At 37.7% G+C, this 22,852-nt stretch overlaps 1 protein-coding gene across 4 annotated transcripts in view; it reads right to left on the minus strand.

Annotated features, from left to right (window-relative positions):
* The window catches only part of LOC126279438 (trafficking protein particle complex subunit 11), a 98,454-nt gene that overhangs the window by 53,402 nt on the left and 22,200 nt on the right, over positions 1-22,852 (minus strand). For all 4 annotated transcript variants that reach the window (XM_049979679.1, XM_049979678.1, XM_049979677.1 and 1 more), the window contains exons 4-12: positions 20,893-21,078; positions 17,748-17,921; positions 17,396-17,626; positions 17,001-17,142; positions 12,056-12,229; positions 7,524-7,602; positions 7,398-7,452; positions 4,516-4,723; positions 4,220-4,422 (exon numbers count right to left, since the gene is read on the minus strand). In XM_049979679.1, coding sequence (XP_049835636.1) covers positions 4,220-4,422; positions 4,516-4,723; positions 7,398-7,452; positions 7,524-7,602; positions 12,056-12,229; positions 17,001-17,142; positions 17,396-17,626; positions 17,748-17,921; positions 20,893-21,078 — 1,452 coding nt within the window. The remainder of the gene's footprint in view (positions 1-4,219; positions 4,423-4,515; positions 4,724-7,397; positions 7,453-7,523; positions 7,603-12,055; positions 12,230-17,000; positions 17,143-17,395; positions 17,627-17,747; positions 17,922-20,892; positions 21,079-22,852) is intronic.

The raw sequence follows: 22,852 nt of genomic DNA on the forward strand, positions 1-22,852 counted from the left end.
ATGAGGAGGTATTGAATAGAAGTGGGGAGAAGAGAAGTTTGTGGCAAAACTTGACTAGAAGAAGGGATCGGTTAGTGGGACATGTTTTGAGGCAACAAGGGATCAGAAATTTAGCACTGGAGGGCAGCGTGTAGGGTAAAAATCGTAGAGGGAGACCAAGAGATGAATACACTAAGCAGATTCAGAAGGATGTAGGTTGCAGTAGGTACTGGGAGATGAAGCAGCTTGCACAGGATATAGTAGCATGGAGAGCTGCATCAAACCAGTCTCAGGACTGAAGACAACAACAACAAAGAAGGATTGAGAGGCAAGGCTGGAAGTCAGAAATTCCTGGAAGCTTTGGAGAGGGTGATTTAGAGGAAGAGGAGGTGGGAGGACAGAACTGTTCCAAGCAGGGTTCAATTTGGACAGTGTCTTGGGGAGTTGGATCATTAGGAGTAGGAATAGGATCATTTTTCTTCGTGGCAAAGTGATATTTCCAGCAGAGAGTACGAGTGGATACTTCCCACTAACACCAACCTGTCAGAACTCCGGAGATGGTAACTTGCCCTAAATATATCCTCTCTTCTCATTACCCGCCAGGCCTCAATCTCTGCTAATTTCAACTTGCCGCCACTCATACCTCACCTGTCATTCAACAATATCTTTGCCTTTGTACTTCCACCTCAACTGACATCTCTGCCCAAACTCTTTGCCTTTAGAAATGTCTGCTTGTGTGTGTACGTGCGGATGTATATGTGTGTGTATGCGAGTGTATACCTGTCCTTTTTCCCCCCTAAGGTAAGTCTTTCCGCTCCCGGGATTGGAATGACTCCTTACCCTCTTCTTTAAAACCCACATCCTTTTGTCTTTCCCTCTCCTTCCCTCTTTCCTGATGAAGCAGCCGTTGGTTGCAAAAGCTTGAATTCTGTGTTTATGTTTGTGTGTCTATCAACCTGCCAGTGCTTTCGTTTGGTAAGTCACATCATCTTTGTTTAACGGTGTCTATTGGCAGCTTTGGAATTTTGATCCTGTAGGTTATTTCTGGCCTCTCATTCTAGTTCCTTATAATTCTGTACTAGCAGATTAAAACATACAACCATGGGAATAGGAATGTCTACAGCTTATGCTCTTTTTTAAATTAGTTTGATCAAGTCTCAGAATTATCAAGATATGATATGGTTCAAAATTATGACCCTTTGGACCCTGTACACTTTTAAATGTTAACATTCTGTAACAATTTAATCCCTTCACTGACATTAAATTTACATTCTTTGACTACATCCTACTCTACACCTATAACTCCATTTATTTTCCAAAAGCAATTTGAGGTGTTAAGCACATAATACAACTGTTTATCATTATAATTAATCTCACCCTTCATTTCTGTACCACTGAATGATGAGCAGGATGAACAACTGTTGGTAAGCCTCAGTAACTTTCAAATTTCTTTGGTCAGTGATATGCAAAGCCTTTCTTGCAGTTGTTCACATGCTGAATAAAACAAACATGTGGCAAAACACATACAAGTATTTCCACACTTTTCTCTACTATCTTTATTTGGCAAGGGTGTCTGTGACAAAATAATTAAGAATGATTTGACAAGGTTTTGGTCAGTTTCTTTCTTCATAGATAAATTACGTGTCTATAGTATCCTTCCACTTCCTTTCCATCTGGCTTCTGACCTTTCTGGAAATACTTCAGATGCTTATCCTCTTGGGATCTTACAATTATAGCTTCTTCAAGTGACTCATTGCCAATGGTGTGAAAAAAAATAACAGTACTTCTAACTGCTTAAGCACAATGTTACCTTTGTTTATGTTGAGGTTAAACAGCTTGTCATTATTTAAGTGTCAATTCATTAGTAGTCCTCAGTAATTTCCTACATTTTTCTGACATCGCAACTTCCTTGTACAGTGTATTTAAAAGGGTCACTGCTAAATAGCCTACCAAAGTCCTCACACTTATCAATCACATAAAAAACATGAAGAATAATGATCACATACATGGGGTACACCCAAATATACTCTTACACAAAGAGATTTCTGCATATTGAGAACAATGTACCAAATGTCTTTGTTGTGAAGTCTTAAATTCCATCACAAAGTATGTAACCTTTTCTTGTGTTCACTAGGTGGCACTACAGAACTATGCTGAGTGCCTTCTAAAAGTCAAGGAACGTTCCATCCACCTGAAGGCTGCTGTCTGCTGCCTTCTGCACCTCACGGACAAACAGAGCAGACTAAACCTCATGTGTCCACTGCTTGCAGAATCCATGTTTAATTCTACAGAAGGAAATTTTTGGACTCTGAGCATAAAAGTTTCTATTCTTGGGGTTACTGTTCACCTAACTGAGAGGAGGGAAAGAGGTAGTGCTCCACAATTCTGTCCACATTAAGCCCATCAAAAAATTTGTGGCAGTTTCATTTTAACAATTGTCACCCATCTTACATTCTATTACCTTCAATTCCACGCCATACAGATTTGTTTTGAAGAAGACCTTCACTAAGTGTATCGCTCATATCACACATCCTTTTTTGGTTATTATCTGTGTAAACGTAAGTGCAAACAAATCTCAACTCTGACCCTGTTTATTTGCAACCCTCTGCCAACACTTCCATCCATCTTTCCCTGCTCCTCTCCTTTCTTGCTCCTTTTTTCCCCACTTCCCTGCCCCACAATCTCCTGATGTTGTGACTGTTGGCAGTCTAGTCCCTGTACACCCCAACAGACAGCTTTCATCTCTCTACCCACACATACAATACCATCCCTTCCCCTTCCCCTTCCCTACCCCCTCCAATTTCCTGCTTTCATCCCATGTTATGTTGCACATTCTGGCCAAGATGCTGGAGTTTGTGGTCGTGTGTGTGTGTGTGTGTGTGTGTGTGTGTGTGTGTGTGTGTGTGTGTGTGTGTGTGTGGGCGCGCTCATTTTACTGATATAGGCTGAGGCCTAAAGTTGTGTGTGAGTGCCTTTTAATTGTCCTTTCTACTACTTGATGAGTCTTCTTTACGGTAAGTAGCAATCTGTCTTTTCTTACAATGCTGATATTGCTACCTGGAGTTTCTATTGTTTAATCTTTATTCATGACAGACCATTTCAGCATTTATGCCATTGTCAAGTACCTGCAAATACAGTTTGTGTGTGAATATGAATGTCATTTATATTAAAGTGTCTATATTATACTCACACCTAGAATGATATGACGTCCATATTATGTCATTGGTGAACTGTCTTACAACTGTCATTGTTTTGCTAACATAAGTGAATCAAGATTAGTTATTATAAACAGATATTCTGGTGCATCTCTCTAATAACTTACTCATTAATTTCTGTTATGTGTGCATATGGTGCATTTCCCTAGTACCTAAGGGTATACTGGTCATTTGCTATGTCTCTGCTGCAGTCAAATTTCATATTATCACTAGCACTGGTGCCTCTTGGCACTTTTTGAAAGTGGCACAGTTCACAAACAGCAAAAAAATATAATGGATGGATGTGTGTGTGTGTGTGTGTGTGTGTGTGTGTGTGTGTGTGTGTGTGTGTGTGTGTGTTTTACCCTCTCCCTTAAAACCCACATCCTTTCGTCTTTCCCTCTCCTTCCCTCTTTCCTGAAGAAGCAACCGTCGGTTGCGAAAGCTAGAAATTCTGTGTGTGTGTTTGTGTGTTTTATTTATTGTGCCTGTCTACCGGCGCTTTCCCGCTTGATAAGTCTTGGAATCTTTGTTTTTAATATAATATAACATTAAATTACACAAAACCTCAAGGCGTTTTGCAAAAACCTGTTTAGTTACCGTTTTGTGCTGAACAATATACACAAACAGTTTCATAAATGAAGATGACGTTATTCCCAAAATCAAATTTTCTATGATGCAATAAATTTTGTTTCTTTTTTTTTTCTTTTTCTTTTTTTACTTGAAAACACTATCCAACTTCTTCACATCAGATGTGTTGTAAATTTTTTAAGACTAAAGACTTCAATTACTATAAAAACAAGAAACTGCACACACACAAATGCAAAATAAGACATCTCTATCTAGTAAAGTAAGATTCCAGAAATAATTTGACTATTACATCCATTATCTTCAATGATTAAACGAAAATAAATGTATTTAGTGATATGGCACATTTTCTCACCAAATTAGATATTTATTTTCAATAAGGTAAAAACAAGTCAAAGTTCAGACTATAGGCTGTGACATCACACTGTTTATAAATGAAAGTACGAGATTTTGGTCACCTGATAAATACTTCAATAACAACATTTTCATCAGCTTGATACTTGGATTTTGTGAAGCGAGCTCTGCTTTCAATGCAGGATGTAATACTGTTCATTTCTACAGTGACGGTAAGAAGTTCTGCTCTCGATGCTTTGCTCCAAAGATCTTTTGCTCGAAGCCCCTCTTCAGGTGTTACGTTAGGCTCAGGATCAGGAGGTAACTTCTAAAAGAAAACAAACAGTAAATAGCCTGTGAAACAGAAAACAGACTTACTGGTCATTACACTGCAGTAACAAATCTATGGTTTGATGCAAACCTTCAGAAGCTTTTCTAGATTGTTGTGTATCCTTATTTTTTCTGGCAGGGGAAGCTGAGTTGTAGCAGCCAGTGCTTCAAGGGAAAGTGTGATGTAGTCCTGAACATTAGCCGAAAGATAGGCACAATTCAGTGCACGAGTAAGAATGTTTGTGAGCAAAAGCCACCATTTCTCACTCCGATAATCCCATAGCATGTGTGAGAGTAAGCTGTTAACAGAATTAAATCTTATGACACAGCACTGTTACATTTTAAATACACTTAAAGTTCAAGTCTACTTATACTATACTGCTGAACTACTCAGAGAAATTCATAGAGCTAGATTTAAGTTTGCAGCATCTATGTACCATATTTGTGACATCTGATAAAACAGTGCCACGTGGTTCACTCGCTTTCACATTTTATTTATACTATATCATCAAATTAAGCAAAAAACACAAATCAATATCATTAAATGTATACAGAGGGAGTTCACGGGAAAGTAGTGAGCATATTATATTTCAATTACAGGAAACTGAGTTTTATATCAATGTCTTGGGAATGAATACTAAGATAGTTTTGTAGTCAGGCAATTACACCCGTAATTCAAACTGTGAGGACAACAAACAGTGCAAATGAATTTTTGCAAATATCTGACCAATAATATTTAGCTGATGTAGAATATGATGGCAACTGGGGAAAACAAGGGGAGCACTAGATTACAATTTCATGCCAAGAAAAACAGCATTATCAAAACAGTTCGGTGACGAGAGAAACATATGGAGGTTGAAAGAGTGCCACACTAAAATTTGAAAAGAAACCACAAATAGAATGAAGATGCAAACATGACAATGTCTCTACTAGTTTTAGTTGCCATTTGTACTTTGGTGATCATTGTTGCTACAACTGCCAGATGGTCACTGATACCATTTTCAATGTGTACATACTCACTGAGTTCACATCTATTTGTTGCCATTAGATCTAATATATTTCATCACAAGTGGGGATCTGAACTGCCCATTCTAGGTAGTTTTCAATAAAGGCATTTAGTAATATTCCACAGGACATCTTGTAATGTCCAGCACTAACTAAACAGTAATTATCCCAATAGATTGTTGGATTATTACAGTCTCCTCTGATGATTATCGTACATAGGTTACCTTTTTTACAAGTAAACTGAGTTTTCCTCTAAAGTTTTTGGTTACATCATATGGTGAGTCTTGTGTCTAACAAAAGTTTGCAACTGCAGTTTTAGGCCCACTCCTGATACTGAGTCTTGCTCAAATTGTTTTGCTTGCAACTTCTTATTTCCATCTTGGTGGATTTGTCTTTCTTGTCTGCTGCAGCTACTCACTGTTGCCTAACATTTGACTGAAAATTCTTATTTTATCAACATCTGCTTACTTTTTATATATTTTGTTGTAATTTGACTACAGGTGACCATATCACGCAAAACTCGAGCAGCTATTCTCTCCCCTCACATAAAGGTGCATAAGTGGCAATTCTTGGGCATTGTTGAACAAGATATGGAACCAGTGTAGCTCAGGAGGTAAAGGCATGCTTATCTCCAAATTTTTCGAAGAACTGGCAACACATAGGTGTGCAACCAACTATGTCATTTCACTCTTGATCATAGAACTCCTTACAATACAGAACAGGAATCACGAGAAGTAGCACTGCTGAGCAAAATTTAATCTACATGAAGTGGCAGAGTCCGAAAAATGCAATCATTATAGTGAAGATGAAAAGAAGTAGCTGTGGGGATGATGCATGGCTCACATTGTTATAGAAGGATGGAAAATGAGAACAGGACAATTATTCAAATAAATGTGAATGATCAGAAACCACTAATATAATAGATTCTTGTTGCAAAGTTTATGTGGTATTGCATGTTACATGTGAAATAATTAAGAAAGGTGAAGTACTACGAAAATGTCCACCACAGGTAAACAAGGGTGATGGGTGTTGCAGGGAGGGTCAAACTAAAGCAATAAAAGAACACCAGGTTCTATATTTTACAGCAAAGAAAAAAATTATGCATCTGTACTCAGACTAGAGGAATATCTCAAGCTTAATTTTTTTTTAACTAAAAACAATGGTACTACTCACAGGAGTATCAACAACGCAGGAAAAGATAGATCACTACTTACTGTAAAGATAACACACTAAGTTGCAGACAAGCACAATTAAAAGACACACACACACACACACACACACACACACACACACACAAACACACACACACACACACACACACCTGTCAGCTCTGGAAGCTCAGGCCCAAAATGCTGAAAGCTTATGTGTAATTGTCATAATTGTGCCCGTCTGCAATGTAGCGTGTTATCTTTAAGATAAGCAGCAATCTATTTTTTCCTAAAATGTTGTTATTCTGAAAAGCTGATTTGTTAGTGACAACATAATTAATGGCTCTGAGCACTATGGGACTTAACATCTGAGGTCATCAGTCTCCCAGACTTAGAATTACTTAAACCTAACTAACCTAAGGACACACACACACACCCATGCCCGAGGCAGGATTCGAACCTGCGACCATTGTCAACATAATTAATTTTGAAGCTCGTACATTGTATGTACAGGCCGTTCAAGAAACAATTTATCAGCTTCACAAATTGTGCAAAGTTGTAGAGAAAAGAGGTTACAGTAAATCATGAGAAGCTTACAATACAAAGCAAAGTGTGGGCATCCCCCCTCCCATCCATCCCCCCCCCCCAAAAAAAAACTGTTGGTTTTGTTGATGTCATGATAGAAACACACTTTACTAGAGGCATAATGAAATTAATAATATGCTGAGTAAAAACACAATTTAGCATCATGAAACAGGAAAAAATGCATGAAAAATTAAATGTAATATACAATTAAGTAATTATTACTAAGTTGACTTACGTCAGAGCTTTTCCATAATCTTGTGAACTGTAGTATTCATCAGCCATCTGGACCACTGCAAATACCAGAAATGAGTTTCCAACTTCACACACATTTTTTACACAGGTAATATCTTCAGTTACTCACCCAGTTGTCTTCTCATTTTTGGGCATCTATATGTTTTAAACTGTGATATTGCACTGCTCAGAAGTCCAATAATTAGCATCTGAAAAAAATTAAACCTTAATGTAATCAAGAAAGACTGGTGTTACATAAGTCACAGATACAAGAGTTACACTTATCACTAAAGCTACACACAAGAGAGTGCTTTTAATTCAGAGTCATCTACTTAAAAAATCAGCGTAATAATATAAGCTTTGTGGTATTATTTGATCTTCTATACTAATACAGTGTCTACCTAGTTACCATTTGAAATGGTTCATTCACTGCAGTTCTTGTTTATGTTTCCTCGTTAACTTAGGATAATGTGATGTCTGATGTCATGGAAAGCTAGTCTGTCCGTCTTGTAAGCTAACTGGTAGCCGAGTACTACTTCATTTCAAACATCATCTTCATAATTAGTCACATTTGTGATAGAGTGCAAGGAAGTAGTCGGCCTCTAGAAGTATGCCACATCATGACTCTCACATGTATCCAACAAAAGGTCCCAAAGCTGGTTAGGTGTGCATGATGCCGGTGTCGGCCAGTGTAAATTTATATGATGCTTCACTTTGGCCCACAAACTGTCAGTGGGATTCAAGTCCAATGTTCCAACAGGCCAGTCAGTCAGATCAATGTCAGCTTTTTGCAAACTGCCATTGTGACACTATTCAACTTCTGTGAACTAGTGAGCGGTCCTGTTGAAACTGCATCACTCCACTGGGATAGCACATCTTTGCACTCAGAAACACAGTATGCTTTATGATCTGCACATACTGATCCAAGGCGAGATGATGATAAATTTGATGAAGTATCCATGCCTCAGTTGATGACATCCATGCCCAGCGCGAGACTGTGATACGGCCAACATGCGAATGTTGTGCCATGTGCTGTGGGTCATCATCATGCATTTGTCTTGGCCTGTAGACCATCATCAGACCCTTATTCACCAAATTAAATGTTGGCTCATTCTGATGTGGTACAATTGAAGTCTACTCTCAGTTCAGCAAAGGCAGGACTATAAAGTTTGTGATCACGGAAAAGCCAAATGGGCTCAAGACCAGCATCCTGTATGTGGTTAGAAACAATTTGCAAGCATCCAGGAAACTGGTCTCATTCTTAAGTTGGACAGCACTTAAAAATGGACTTTCCATAAGGATGACAACCAACACATTGTCTCACAGAGGGGGGTTGACAACTTTCCTATGCTCTACCCTTGAAGCCACTGCTTTATGCACTTCTAAGCACAATAATGTTGCACACTGTACCTGGTTCCACTTCACACGAGTTAAACACTCCCACTGGATGAGTGCCAGGAATGCTATCTCTCATGGCCTGCATATGCTGAAACATCCTGGTACTAAATGACTGTGCAACACACCCATCTGTGGTTTAATGTTTTATCATGTTGAGCACATGTCAGCAATGTTTGTATTATACTTGCAAAAAAATGGGGAGAAGGGTGGTAATTGAGGGGATGTGAACCATAACTACTTCAGTGGAATTCCAGAGTCTCAAACACTGCTATATGGCTACCATGTAACTGTATAGATCTGTATATATTTGCTGTTACTTGTTCATTCAGGGCATAAGCAACATGGTATTTCAAACATATAAAAGTGTTAAACATGCAGTAGTTGCATGCAGTCCCAGATCATCAAAGAGGTCTGTAAGTAAAATTGTTACAATAAGAATGCAACGAATACACTATTAAAAGTGTTACATTTGGTACTACTGCTGTTGTGTTTTTGTATTTTCACTGGTATGAATTGCACACAACGGAAGGTATCCCCAAGCTTACCAAGCCATGTGAACAGTCTTGTTTTGTTGCTTGTGCAGGACATGATCCAATGCTACCATCTGGCAGAAAAACGAAGGGACATGCTGAAAAATTCTGCCCTGTCAATGTTGTGAAGAATATGAAAAGCCAGGCAGTACAGCTGAGCTGTACTCTGTAAGGAAGACATTCCATTTTGACTTAGCATCAGCTCTACCGGGTCTCTCACTACAGGCTAATCACATATCTGATTAAGTTGCATGAACTTATAGGCAATTGCACATTAAGAAAACTTGAAACTTTGTTGACATAATTACCAGTCAGAAAAGAGCAGAGGAAATTTTGGCCAGCCTGGGTGTCGCCTTTAAACTTCTAACACTAAATATTAATGCAAATATCCAGTAAATCACCAGTACATTTACTGGGAAAATTACTAAAAACTGCTCATATATCAGTGTGCCTCTAGCATCTAATTTGTAGTTCATGCTGCTCCATTGTGGATCTAATAATAATCACTAGTTTTTGGTTGTTGTTGTTGTCTTCAGTCCTGAGACTGGTTTGATACAGGTCTCCATGCTACCCTATGCTGTGCAAGCTGCTTCATCTCCCAGTACCTACTGCAACCTACATCCTTCTGAATCTGCTAGTGTATTCACCTCTTTGTCTCCCTCTATTATTTTTACCCTCCACGCTGCCCTCCAATACTAAATTGGTGATCCCTTGATGCCTCAAAACATGTCCTACCAATCGATCCCTTCTTCTGGTCAAGTTGTGCCACAAACTTCTCTTCTCCCCAATCCTATTCAATACTTCCTCATTAGTTATGTGATCTACCCATCTAATCTTCAGCATTCTTCTGTAGCACCACATTTCGAAAGCTTCTATTCCCTTCTTGTCCAAACTATTTATCGTCCATGTTTCACTTCCATACATGGCTATACTCCATACAAATACTTTCAGAAATGACTTCCTGACACTTAAATCTATACTCTATGTTAATAAATTTCTCTTCTTCAGAAACGCTTTCCTGGCCATTGCCAGTCTACATTTTATATCCTCTCTACTTCGACCATCATCAGTTATTTTACTTCCTAAATAGCAAAATCCTTTACTACTTTAAGTGTCTCATTTCCTAATCTAATTCCCTCAGCATCACCCGATTTAATTTGACTACACTCCATTATCCTCGTTTTGCTTTTGTTGATGTTCATCTTATATCCTCCTTTCAAGACACTGTCCATTCCGTTCAACTGCTCTTCCAAGTCCTTTGCTGTCTCTGACAGAATTACAATGTCATCGGCAAACCTCAAAGTTTTTATTTCTTCTCCATGAATTTTAATACCTACTCCAAATTTTTCTTTTGTTTCCTTTACTGCTTGCTCAATACACAGATTGAATAACATCTGGGAGAGGCTGCAACCCTGTCTTACTCCCTTCCCAACCACTGCTTCCCTTTCATGTCCCTCAACTCTTATAACTGCCATCTGGTTTCTGTACAAATAGTAAATAGCATTTCACTCCCTGTATTTTACCCCTGCCACCTTTAGAATTCGAAAGAGTTTTCCACTCAACATTGTCAAAAGCTTTCTCAAAGTCTACAAATGCTAGAAACGTAGGTTTACCTTTTCTTAATCTTTCTTCTAAGATAAGTTGTAAGGTCAGTATTGCCTCACGTGTTCCAACATTTCTACGGAATCCAAACTGATCTTCCCCGAGGTCGGCTTCTACTAGTTTTCCCATTCGTCTGTAAAGAATTCGTGTTAGTATTTTGCAGCTGTGGCTTATTAAACTGATAGTTTGGTAATTTTCACATCTGTCAACACCTGCTTTCTTTGGGATTGGAATTATTATATTCTTCTTGAAGTCTGAGGGTATTTCACCTGTCTCATACATCTTGCTCACCAGATGGTAGAGTTTTGTCATGACTGGCTCTCCCAAGGCCGTCAGTAGTTCTAATGGAATGTTGTCTACTCCGGGGGCCTTGTTTCGACTCAGGTCTTTCAGTGCTCTTTCAAACTCTTCACGAAGTATCGTATCTCCCATTTCATCTTCATCTACATCCTCTTCAATTTCCATAATATTGTCCTCAAGTACATCGCCCTTGTATAGACCCTCTATATACTCCTTCCACCTTTCTGTTTTCCATTCTTTGCTTAGAACTGGGTTTTCATCTGAGCTCTTGATATTCATACAAGTGGTTCTCTTTTCTCCAAAGGTCTCTTTAATTTTCCTGTAGGCAGTATCTATCTTACCCCTAGTGAGATAAGCCTCCACATCCTTACATTTGTCCTCAAGCCATCCCTGCTTAGCCATTTTGCACTTCCTGTCGATCTCATTTTTGAGACGTTTGTATTCCTTTTTCCCTGCTTCATGTACTGCATTTTTATATTTTCTCCTTTAATCAATTAAATTAAATATTTCTTCTGTTACCCAAGGATTTCTACTAGCCCTCATCTTTTTACCTACTTGATCCTCTGCTGCCTTCACTACTTCATCCCTCAAAGCTACCCATTCTTCTTCTACTGTATTTCTTTCCCCTATTTCTGTCAATTGTTCCCTTATGCTCTCCCTGAAACTCTGTACAACCTCTGGTTCTTTCAGTTTATCCAGGTCCCATCTCCTGAAATCCCCAACTTTTTGCAGTTTCTTCAGTTTTAATCCACAGTTCATAATCAATAGATTGTGGTCAGAGTCCACATTTGCCCCTGGAAATGTCTTACAATTTAAAACCTTGTATTCTTACCGAATGATTGACAGTATTCTTTTCCCGATACTGCAGAGCTTGGACACCTTGTTTTTCTTTGGAAGGATCTGGAGGCTCCGCACTCAGCTTACCAGGCCTCCAGGGCCGCTGGCCATAAAATTCCAGAGAGCTCTCACCAGATAAAGGATCTGGCTCTGGATATGTTTTAACATGCTGAAAGACAAATAATTTTATGCACTTCTAGATAAAAGCATCACCACAAATGATGAAAGCTAAAATGTTTCATATTTACTCTGCAGTTAACTATGATACAACAATGCAAAAGTCTACAAAAGATCTATTTGACTTTGTGGCTACAAAGATTCTGAAATAAATAAATTTATTCAAAATAATTGGGTGATGGACGGAAAGAAACTGAAGTTACATCAGTAATAAATAGTGGAAGTAATGCAAACCAACAATAATGGGAACATTTACATTTGGGATATAAAAAGTAATGTTTTCTTCTGTGAAAGGCGAAAAAATAACGAAGGAAGGCAAACAAGCACACAAGAGGAAAAATTAGTTGGCATATAAAATGTCAAGTCTCCTGCTTTTCTTAACTTGCTTTCTGCCTACTATTAAGGAAGGAAATTCTGCTTTTCTGTGATAAGATTCATCAGTCACATTTTATTCATTTATTTTATACTGCTTTATGTAGTCAATGAGTTGCTTCTTTTTTGTGTTATTTCTCCAAAAATATAAAAATGTCTTGAAGTGTAAATATTACCAAATTCAAAGTTTCCAAATCAATATTTGCCTCATACTAATAACATACGCATCCAAAAAACATTAACACATGGTAATTAATATGCAGCACATGTTATGTCAGAGTACCATTATTCATTTGCCACATTAAGTCCTAAATAAACAAAGAAGAGAAAGCTGGAAGTTGGAAGGAATACGTATCTACATCAACATACAAACTCCACAAGCCACTGTATGATGCATGATCGAGGGTACCACATACCACTATAGTCATTTCCTTTCATGTCCCACTTGTAAACAGAGCGAGGGAAGAATGACTATTATAATATCCCTTGGCCCATACTAGCTGGTGGAAGAGGCTGATCAGTTCAACAACCTTTCTATTGTTATTGGCTTAAAGTGAAGATACCAGTTCAATGACCTTTCCATTGTTATTGGCTTAAAGTGGAAATAGATCGCAAGGCTGCGCGTTTCACCTGCGCGAGCAAAATATTTATTCTGTGACTTAGAGTTGCTCCATGGTGAGTGAAGAAAAGTAAGAAAATTGGAATGTGACTGGACTTTGTTACGAGACAATGTAACAAGAGGACATGTAGGAAGTGTGTTCAATGAAACAGTCATTGTTAGCCACCATATTGTATAATTTGTGCTTTTTGAGATTCACAAGTGATATGTAATGTTAATGTGGAGTTTAGTAACGGCCATAATACAGTCTGCTTAACCCTTTATGAATTTTTAAGTCACTAACACTCTAAATGGACTAAACTATATGAAGTAGATCTCCAGACTAAAAAGGTTGAGCAGCTTTGGTCTAAGGCATTGTTTTGTGCCTAACGTTTTGGGTCCTAATGCTGGAGACATCATCAGAGGCTATAAAGACTCAAATACACTATTAGTTTCATATTCAAACTAGCTCAGCGAGTCAAGTCTGTTTGTATCCATCTAAACAACGGTCAGGAATCACTACATCAGACTGTTTTCTACGATTATGTAGTTATCCTGTCATCTGATATGGAGCTTGCAGTGCTGAAGTTGGCACTATGAGCTTTTCTTAGTGCTAAGGTCAACAATGCATCTAACTGCAAAGTATCTTTTCTGTTTTCCATTCCCTTTAAGCAACCATATCATCTTAGCACTGATGTGCCTTTCCTGCTCTGCAAGGGTTCCCCTTTCACTATTTCTCTAACCCTTCCCTTATTCATACAATATCTCCTTGCTACTCCTATCCTCCTTCCAAAGAACATCATTTCACACGCCTGTAATATGCTCACATCTCTTTTTTTCATTATCTCTGTTTCAGATACATACAGGTATGTCAGAACAGGGATGTAGTAACTTCTATATATTACCTCCTTGCTTTTTTTTATGGTTCATCTTTGTTCCAAACCAGGCTCCTAACACTTCTTTTTGTCTTCCACATTCACTGATCTTTCTCATTTCTTCCATTTTCATCTATCACGCTTCCCAAGTACGTGACACTTTCCGCCTTCTTCAGTTGTTCAACTTTAATTCTTATTCCACTAGTTGGTCTATCTTTTTTTTTTTTTAATTGTAATTATGATCTCTCATTGTTTTACACAAAATTTCATTCCCATACCACCATACTGTGTCCTACCAAGCATCCAGCTGTTCCTATATCCACGAATGCCATTGCTTTCATCTTGTCTTCTCCAGTTTTTTCTGCCACTTGGTCACTCTCTCATCCATGAGCACAATGAAGAGGAAAGGTGACAACACTGATCTGTTTTACACAACTTGTTTGCTAAAATCAATCTGTCCTTTCATTTACCATTTTCACACAACTCATACTTCCATTGTGCATCTTCTCCATTCTGCTTCTAGTGTCTTTTTTCCACTCCCTCTTTTCTAGCATTTCCCAAACTTTTATTCTACAGATGTTATCAAATGCCTTTTCTATACTGAGAAAGCCCATCACAAAGTCTTCTCCAGATTCATAATGGTGCTCCTGGAGCTTCCTCACTGTAAACATGAGGTGAACAGTTGACCTCCCACGTCTTAATCCATGCTGTTCCTCCGTTTTACAGAGAATGGAAAACATGAGGATTCCCAAGAAGATACATGAAATGGAGATGTGAAGGAAATGACCAAGAGGAATACCAAGGGATTCAAGGCTGAAAGATGTAGAAGAGTGTCTCTTACGCACTAGGTCTAAAAGCTCTGTAAAATATGTTGGCATGACTCTGGAATCTTAGGAAACGATGTGATAATGTCACAGTCTCAGCATTGCATGGATATGCATAAACAGTTTGGCCTGCAGAGCTTGTTTGCATTTGAAATGAGTATGCGAGTCTTTATAGCTCCTGATGATCTCTCCAGCATTAGGACACAAAATGTTATGCACAGGAATTTGCCTTAGACCATGGCCTAATTACCATATAACCAAAATCATCTTAGAGAAAGCTTTGATAATGCTGACTGGAATATGTGTTTTCAAATTCTGAAGACATCATGGATAAAAAAAATAGGGAGCAAACGATTATCTACAGCTTGCACCAGAATGCACTTATAAGTGTCAAAGGACGTGAAAGGAAAGCAGCAGCTGATATGGGACTGATACAGAGTTGTAGCCTACCCCTAACATTATTCAATCTGTATGCAGAGCAAGTAGCGAAGGAACCCAAGGAGACATCTGAAAAGAGAACTAAAGTTCTGGGAGAAGAGATAAAAATTTTGAGGTTTTCAGAGGACACTGTAATTCTGTCAGTGGTGGCAAAAGACTTTTAAGATCATTTAAATGGAATACATAGTGTCTTGAAATTAAGTAACAAAATGAACATCAGCAAAAGCAAAGCAAATGGCATTTAGTCGAAGAAAACCAGATGGTGGTGTGGGAATTGGATCAAGAAATGGGACATTTAAAATAGGAGATTAGTTTTGTAATTTGGTCAACAAAATAACTGATGATACAGAAGTGCAGAATATATAAAATGCAGACTTTCAAAAGCAATAACAAATTTCCATCTTTTAGGAATGCTTAACATCAAATACAAATCTATGCACTAGGAAGTCTTTTCTCAGGTATTTGTCTGGTGTGTAGCCTTGTACAGAAGTGAAGCATGGACAACAAAATAGTACAGACAAGAAGAGAATAGAAGATTTTGAAATGGGGTGCTACTAAAGAATATGAAACAAAGGATTGGTGGAGTGAACAACAAAGAGGAATGAATTTTTCAATCTGCATCAGAGTGTGCACTGATATGAAATTTCCTGGCACATTACAACCGTGTGTCAGACCTGCACTCAAATTTGGGACCTTTGCCTTTCACTGGAAAGTGCTTAAGTACAGCAGTTGCCTGTGAAAGGTCCCAAGTTTGAGTCTGTCAGGCACACATATTTAATCTGCCAGTAAGTTTTAACTGAAAAGGAGGTTCTGAAATGAAATGGGGAAGAAATTTATAGCACAAGTCAACTGAATGAAGGGACTGGTTGATAGTACATATCCTGAAACATCAAGAAGTCATCAATTTTGTAGTGGAGGGAAATACAAAGGGTAAAAATTGTAGAGGTTGACCAAGTTCCCAACACAGTAACCACGTTGTAGGCTGCAGTAGTTATGCAGAGATGAAGAGCTTGCACAGGTCATATGCCCACAGAGAACACCATTCTGACTGAAGGCCACAACAACATCAAGAGTGCCTTATATTTTCTGAAACATATCATTCTTATAAACTTGTTCGTGATGTGGAGATTTATTTTCCATGTAACCTGATATTCAGAGTTGCAATATGCAGATGAAGGTTCGTCAGGAACAAGTTAAAATTTATGGGTAAAAAACACAAAACTCCCTGGTAATTAAGAGAGAGTGCAACTTTAGTACTATCATAATGTCTTCATCAAAATGTAAAGCATTACTAATACGATTTAATAGGAACCTAAATCTTCATCAAAACAGTGCTTTTACATTACATTACATTACATTTACTATTGTAAGAAGCTGATTTATATATCATTGCATACACTATGGATTTGCATGTCACATTTCTTACCACAATCTGAATTTCTCATCACTGTCACACTGGTTTCAATAGACTACTACCTCCTTCTACATAACTTTACATTTGAATTCTATATATGGTGAAATCTTTCCAAGAGAAGCACAGGACACAAGCAAAATTTTGAAATGTTGTGACAAATGTGAAGCATTGCTGCTTCAAAATTCTTCCTGAGGATATACACAATTAAAAAAAGCCCTGAACAAGGGGGGACATACACAAACCTTGCACAATTCTTCACAAGACACCTTTCTATCGGTAGCATGCTGTGCTGCCTGCTGGTAATAGAACCCTGGATGTTGTGTCTGTAATGCAGGGAGTCCAAGCCTTATAGCTTCTTCAAATATTTCACCAAAAGCACAAAATCTGAAATCATACAACTTTCAATAGAAATTATGGACATACTATTTACTTATTTTTCTAAAAATCAACTTTAAACAGTGTCAAAATAGAATGTAACACCAATATATACTTGGTAATATACTTTTTAAAATTAAATACTCTGCTGGAGCTAGTAACAAACTCTAATTAAGCACAGTATCCTTGATGTAGGAATGTTGTAACAAAAGCCACAGAGAGTATAAGAGTTTGAGACCGAAACACTGTGCTGACTACTTACTGCTTTGACATCCAAGCATGGTGTTCAAATGCTAAATCTTTTGCCCCAAGGCAGCTCCTAAAAAGTTCTGTGTGTTTTCGAAACTGATTGATGGCATCCCTTGGTAAATTCTGCTGGAACATTATTTTACAAAGTTTGTAATTTATGAAACCTGCCACTGTCTTGACTTCTAGGGCATTTGTGTCTACAACTCTCACTTCCAGCAGGTTGCTGTATGCTTGCGAGTAATGTCTGAAAGAGAGTACATAAATGGTGTTATGTCTCACTATTGTCAGATATGTAAGTTGCATTATATCATGTATCACACAGGTAACATTGTGAAAAATTCTCTGTTACTGGGGAAGTAACTCACTTTTGGGCAGTATGGTTGTCTTGCTTCAGTTCATTCAAAAAGCCAACCTTGAACTGGTGCCTCACAAAAAGATACTGATGAGTAGTCTTGTTCAGCTGTTCTCTATGACCCTTTACATTACGTGCTTCATGATGATAGTAAGCTTGTGCCAAATCATAGAATGCATTTTCAAGCCTAGAAAAAAAAGAATAGACAGACATAATTATCTATGGAACAAAAAGCATGTCTAAACTAATAATAATCAAAAATACAACCACGTATATTACAGTGTATAGTAATTTCTGCATTGCTTTTAAGTTTATCTTCTGTTCACATTTTGCAGCGATATTGATCAGTAGTTATAAATACTTTTGCAGTAGTATAAGTACACAATCACTCATTTTTTTAAAAAAAATCAGGTTCATCCACTTTTGTACTACATTATTAACACTCACAAAAGAAAGGAATGACAGAAAGCTAGGATTTTACTGTCCCACTGAGAGTGAGGTGATTAGAAATGGAGCACAAGTTCAGATTGGGAAGGACAAACAAGAAAATCAACTATATCATCCTGGTATTAACCTTAAGCAGTTTACAGAAAACAAGGGAAATCCATCAGTAAGACCAGACCAAAATCTGAACTGCTATTCTTCCAAATGAGAATCCAGTGTCTTAACCATTGCACCACCGAGCTCAGTACAGTTTTACTGAATCAGACACACCTATGCGACAGTGTGTGGCACGTCCTATTTTGCACTCATAAGAATGAAGGCACATCCTGCATGGACTTGCATGTAGCATTTTAAGAAAATGCATCACAATTCCATTTGTCCCCTATGCATAACAGCATATCTGTACAAAATCGTGGAAGCTCTGAAACACAAGAGTTTCATTTATAGGCAGCATGTGCTTACAAATGTGGAAATAGAACCATTGTCAATACTTGTATGCTATAAATGAAAACTCTTACTGGAACCAAGTCTAAAAGAAAGGCCTATGAATATAGTTACAACAGGAAGCAGAACAATAAGTTCAAAATGTTCAAATGTGTGTGAAATCTTATGGGACTTAACTGCTAAGGTCATCAGTTCCTAAGCTTACACACTACTTAACCTAAATTGTCGTAAGTACAAACACACACACACACACGCACACACACACACACACACACACGCACACACGCACACACGCCCAACGGAGGACTCAAACCTCCGCCGGGACCAGCTGCACAGCCCATGACTGCGGCACCTTAGACTGCTCGGCTGAACAATAAGTAAACCATTCAATGCAGTAGTGCATTATATATATAGATTCACATGAAATCATATGAGCCAGAGTTGCTACATGTCTGGATTGCAAAACTTCACATAGTCTCTCCCCCTCCCCCAAACACCAGTACAACTATTAAACATAAGACTCTATGCATCACATTTTAATAACTATTGAAATAACCTGACTCTACTTCAACATTGTTTTCAATTTAGAAGCCACCTTCCACTGTCTACAAATTTAATATGCACCCTGTTCAAACTGTGGGAAGTGGATGAAATATGCCCTATGGACTTTAAAACCCTTTTCATCTTTGGTAATTGTGCACAGTATCAAAAGCATGGTCTATGTATTCCAGGGTTTTGCAATGTAACTGCACCATCCCAAGTGGAGGAGCTACTCATAGATAGAAGTGGATTAGCATTCTGGCACAGTGAAATAGTTTTGTGATAAAACCAAGCAATCAGTACTGTTGCTGCACAGTGAGTGATTTCTTTCTTACATACAGGAATTCTCATTGGTCCAGCCAAAAATGCAGCTAACAATAACCCCCTATTAAGTGTTTCTATCTGTCAGAAACACTAGTATCCTAAATTTTCCAACTAATGACCAGCAAAGATTCTGCAACATCATGAGAAAAGTTCTGCATCCTGGTTAGTGATATTTTAATAAACTATTCACCATGCATTGAAAGGTTCTTCAAGTGGAAAAATACTTTCAGATTTGTGGAAAATCCTGCTGTCTCTCTAAAGCTGCCTACACCTCCCTTGTGTTTATGGATACCAAATGAAAATCTCACCGGTGCTGTGGGGAGGGGGTCACAGTTAAATATCTTTTATATAATGAAATGGTTTTAATATTGTTGATCAGAATGCAAATAACGAAGGAGGGCTACAATTTGAAACAGTTTATAATCAGTAAATGATATACTGTTGTATTAAAAGGCCAGTTCTTACTTGGAACAACCCAGTACACAGCTATTGAATTCCTAACATCTTGTCAGTGAAGAACGAAAGTTAATAAATGTTCATAAAGTGTTTACTTGCCCTAAACACTAATGACTGTAAGTGTCTAATATATGTTAATATTGTTAAACAATTTTCATAGCACAGAGCGGAATGTATACGAACCCATGTTCTGCATGCCACACATAAATCAGCTGATCAAAATTATTTAAAGTCCCAGCTAGATGTAACTGTAGAAAATTCCAAGTCCAGTGTAGTTGTGAAAGTTAAATTTATCAGCATAGTTCACACAGCAAAGTTACTCAGTGTCTGCACAGTGCCACTCCCTGAATCATAGAATTCAGTTTAAATAAAATATTCTTTAACAATAGTGGGCTCACGAGTAACTTCTTGCCGTGGCAACCAGCCATCTACAAAATGACCAAATGGACTTCAAACCCTCACAAGGCTTGCACCTGCCACAATTTCTACAGTGACACCTCACATAATTATTACTTAATGTTAAATTACTCTCCAGAATGAAATCTGGATTGAGGAATTATTTTCCAAACTATCCACTCCTATTAGTTTGCAAAAAAAAAAATGCGTTAATGGTGTTGTTCAAAATAAGCAAAATCACTGTGTGAATTTCTACTGCATCACTTCCAGAGTAAACGGTTATTATCCACTAAACTGCTCAGCCAATAACATGAGGAATTTCACTGGATAAAGTGACAGAATGGCTGCTACTGAAGATAAATTACTAAACATGTGACTTCACTCCCGGTAACAAAGCATTTGCCTATCTCTGCTGGGAACTCTGTGCGTAGTTTTAGCATTGAAACTGAACTTAATCCACGACAGCAGAATATTTATCAAATAATCGTACATCAGCATCTATGATAATCATTACCTTTGTTATCCTACATAGTTTCACAGTCTATTCAACTCACCGAATTGTGTAACCATGCAGGTGATCCTCATGAGGAAGAACAAACAATGATTTGGGATTCAGCTCACAACTTGTGCACAGAGCAGCTGCTCTTTCAGCTGCCAAAACATCTTCACCTGTTGGCAATGAAACTGTTTGCTGAATGAGCACCACAGCCAGGCGTGTGTTTCGTCCGTCTAGTGCCACCCTGCGACAACATAACACCACAGTACTTATATTAAAAATCCAGCTGTTGGATATACGCTGAATTACCTTACTCTATAACCAAACTAACTTCCTAGTTTGCAATAACACACTATTATTAAATGAAATAAGAAATGCCAATATGCTTTTCGGCACCTTCAAACATCATCCAATCTGTATGGATTCCATAACAATAAATGATGAAAGAACACAACAAGTCAAGGAAAGAAAATTTATCGTTGTGTAAAAAGACAATAACTTACAACGAAATACTCACAGAGAAAATCTGCTCAAAAGATTGAGCAGCTTTTCAAATCTTTGGTCCATCCTGTCATATTATTACAACAATGACGACCATTTATTTTGCATTAGTACTTTAAACTGCCACACAGGTTATTCCATTCTGAGGGTCGGTACATAGGAAAAATTTTCTATTGCAAAAGGTGTTCATAAAGATAACAAAACATATGTTTCCTTGACTATCGACTGACCCAATATTAATTAAAATTATTTTATGTTCCTTGCAAATTGAGAAGAATCTACATTTTTTGAGACCAATGTGTCTGTTCATAATTATAACACACAGTTCAGTGCAAACATGCATCTTAGGAGATAAAGTCTGAGCATGAATCTCGTTGGAGTAAGAAATATGGGCAGTGTACTCTACAACAAATTAGCCCTCTAAGTTCATAGAAAGAGTAAGTAATGTATTTTGGAATAAAGTTAAGATTATTTTACTTACACACTCTTCTTTAATCAGCTGGTGAATATTTAAAGTCCAATTTGAACTGACTCTTTTTGAAACTTTATTACAGTTCTTGATGTCATTCTCTGAATTGTTGTGAATAAATTTTACAGATAAGTTACAAATTTTTTGTTGAAGTGTGCTATAGATATTTACTATTATAGATTATTATTGTACTTTATCATATCATATTTCTCTACCATATTTTTGTATTTCTATGTACTACCACATTTTTGTATTTCTATGAACATTGCTTGCCCTATATCTTTTGCACTTCAAACAACATAAGATTCTTGGCAGCAAAACAAATAAATCAAATATATGCAAGCAAACATATAGGAGCTGAACAAAAATATGAAAACACCATGAGACATGCATGCTTGAACATAAACACAGATGCCAGCCCTGCAGGTTGTGTTGTTGTATTTGGCCAGCCTCAAAACAGCGCAAGTAGCGATCACAGTCAGAATTGTGTTCTGTGTAGCTGTGTGTGCATTATATTGGAGTGAAATGAATCCAAACTTGGGCAAATTATTGTTGCTCGTATAGCAGAAGCTTTTGTGTGTGTGCATTATGTTGGAGTGAAGCGAATTCAGACTTGGTAAAATTGTTGGTCATATAGCAGAAGCTATTGTAACTGAAGTGTTCAGTGTTTCAAAATGCACTATATCAAAGATTTATACATCATACATAGAGAGAGGAAAAATGTTATCCACTAAGCCATACATGGATGAAAGCATGTTGCGTGATTGTGACAGACGATCACTGAAGAGGACTGTAATGAAAAATAAGGGGGTGACAGCTGCAAAAGTCACTACAGAACTGAATGTCAAACTTGTGAATCCTATTAACACTAGAACAATATGAGAATGGAACTGGGGGATGAACAGGAATTCCAAAACCACGCATTACTGAGGCAAATGTTTCTAACAGGAAAACATGACGCCAAAGCCTTGAGACCTGTACTACGAAGCAATGGAACTAAGTCATTTGGTTGTACGAGCATTGTTTCTCATTTTTTCTGACTTCTAGC

The sequence above is a fragment of the Schistocerca gregaria genome, chromosome 1 (genome assembly GCF_023897955.1).
Source record: "Schistocerca gregaria isolate iqSchGreg1 chromosome 1, iqSchGreg1.2, whole genome shotgun sequence".
NCBI lineage: Eukaryota > Metazoa > Arthropoda > Insecta > Orthoptera > Acrididae > Schistocerca > Schistocerca gregaria.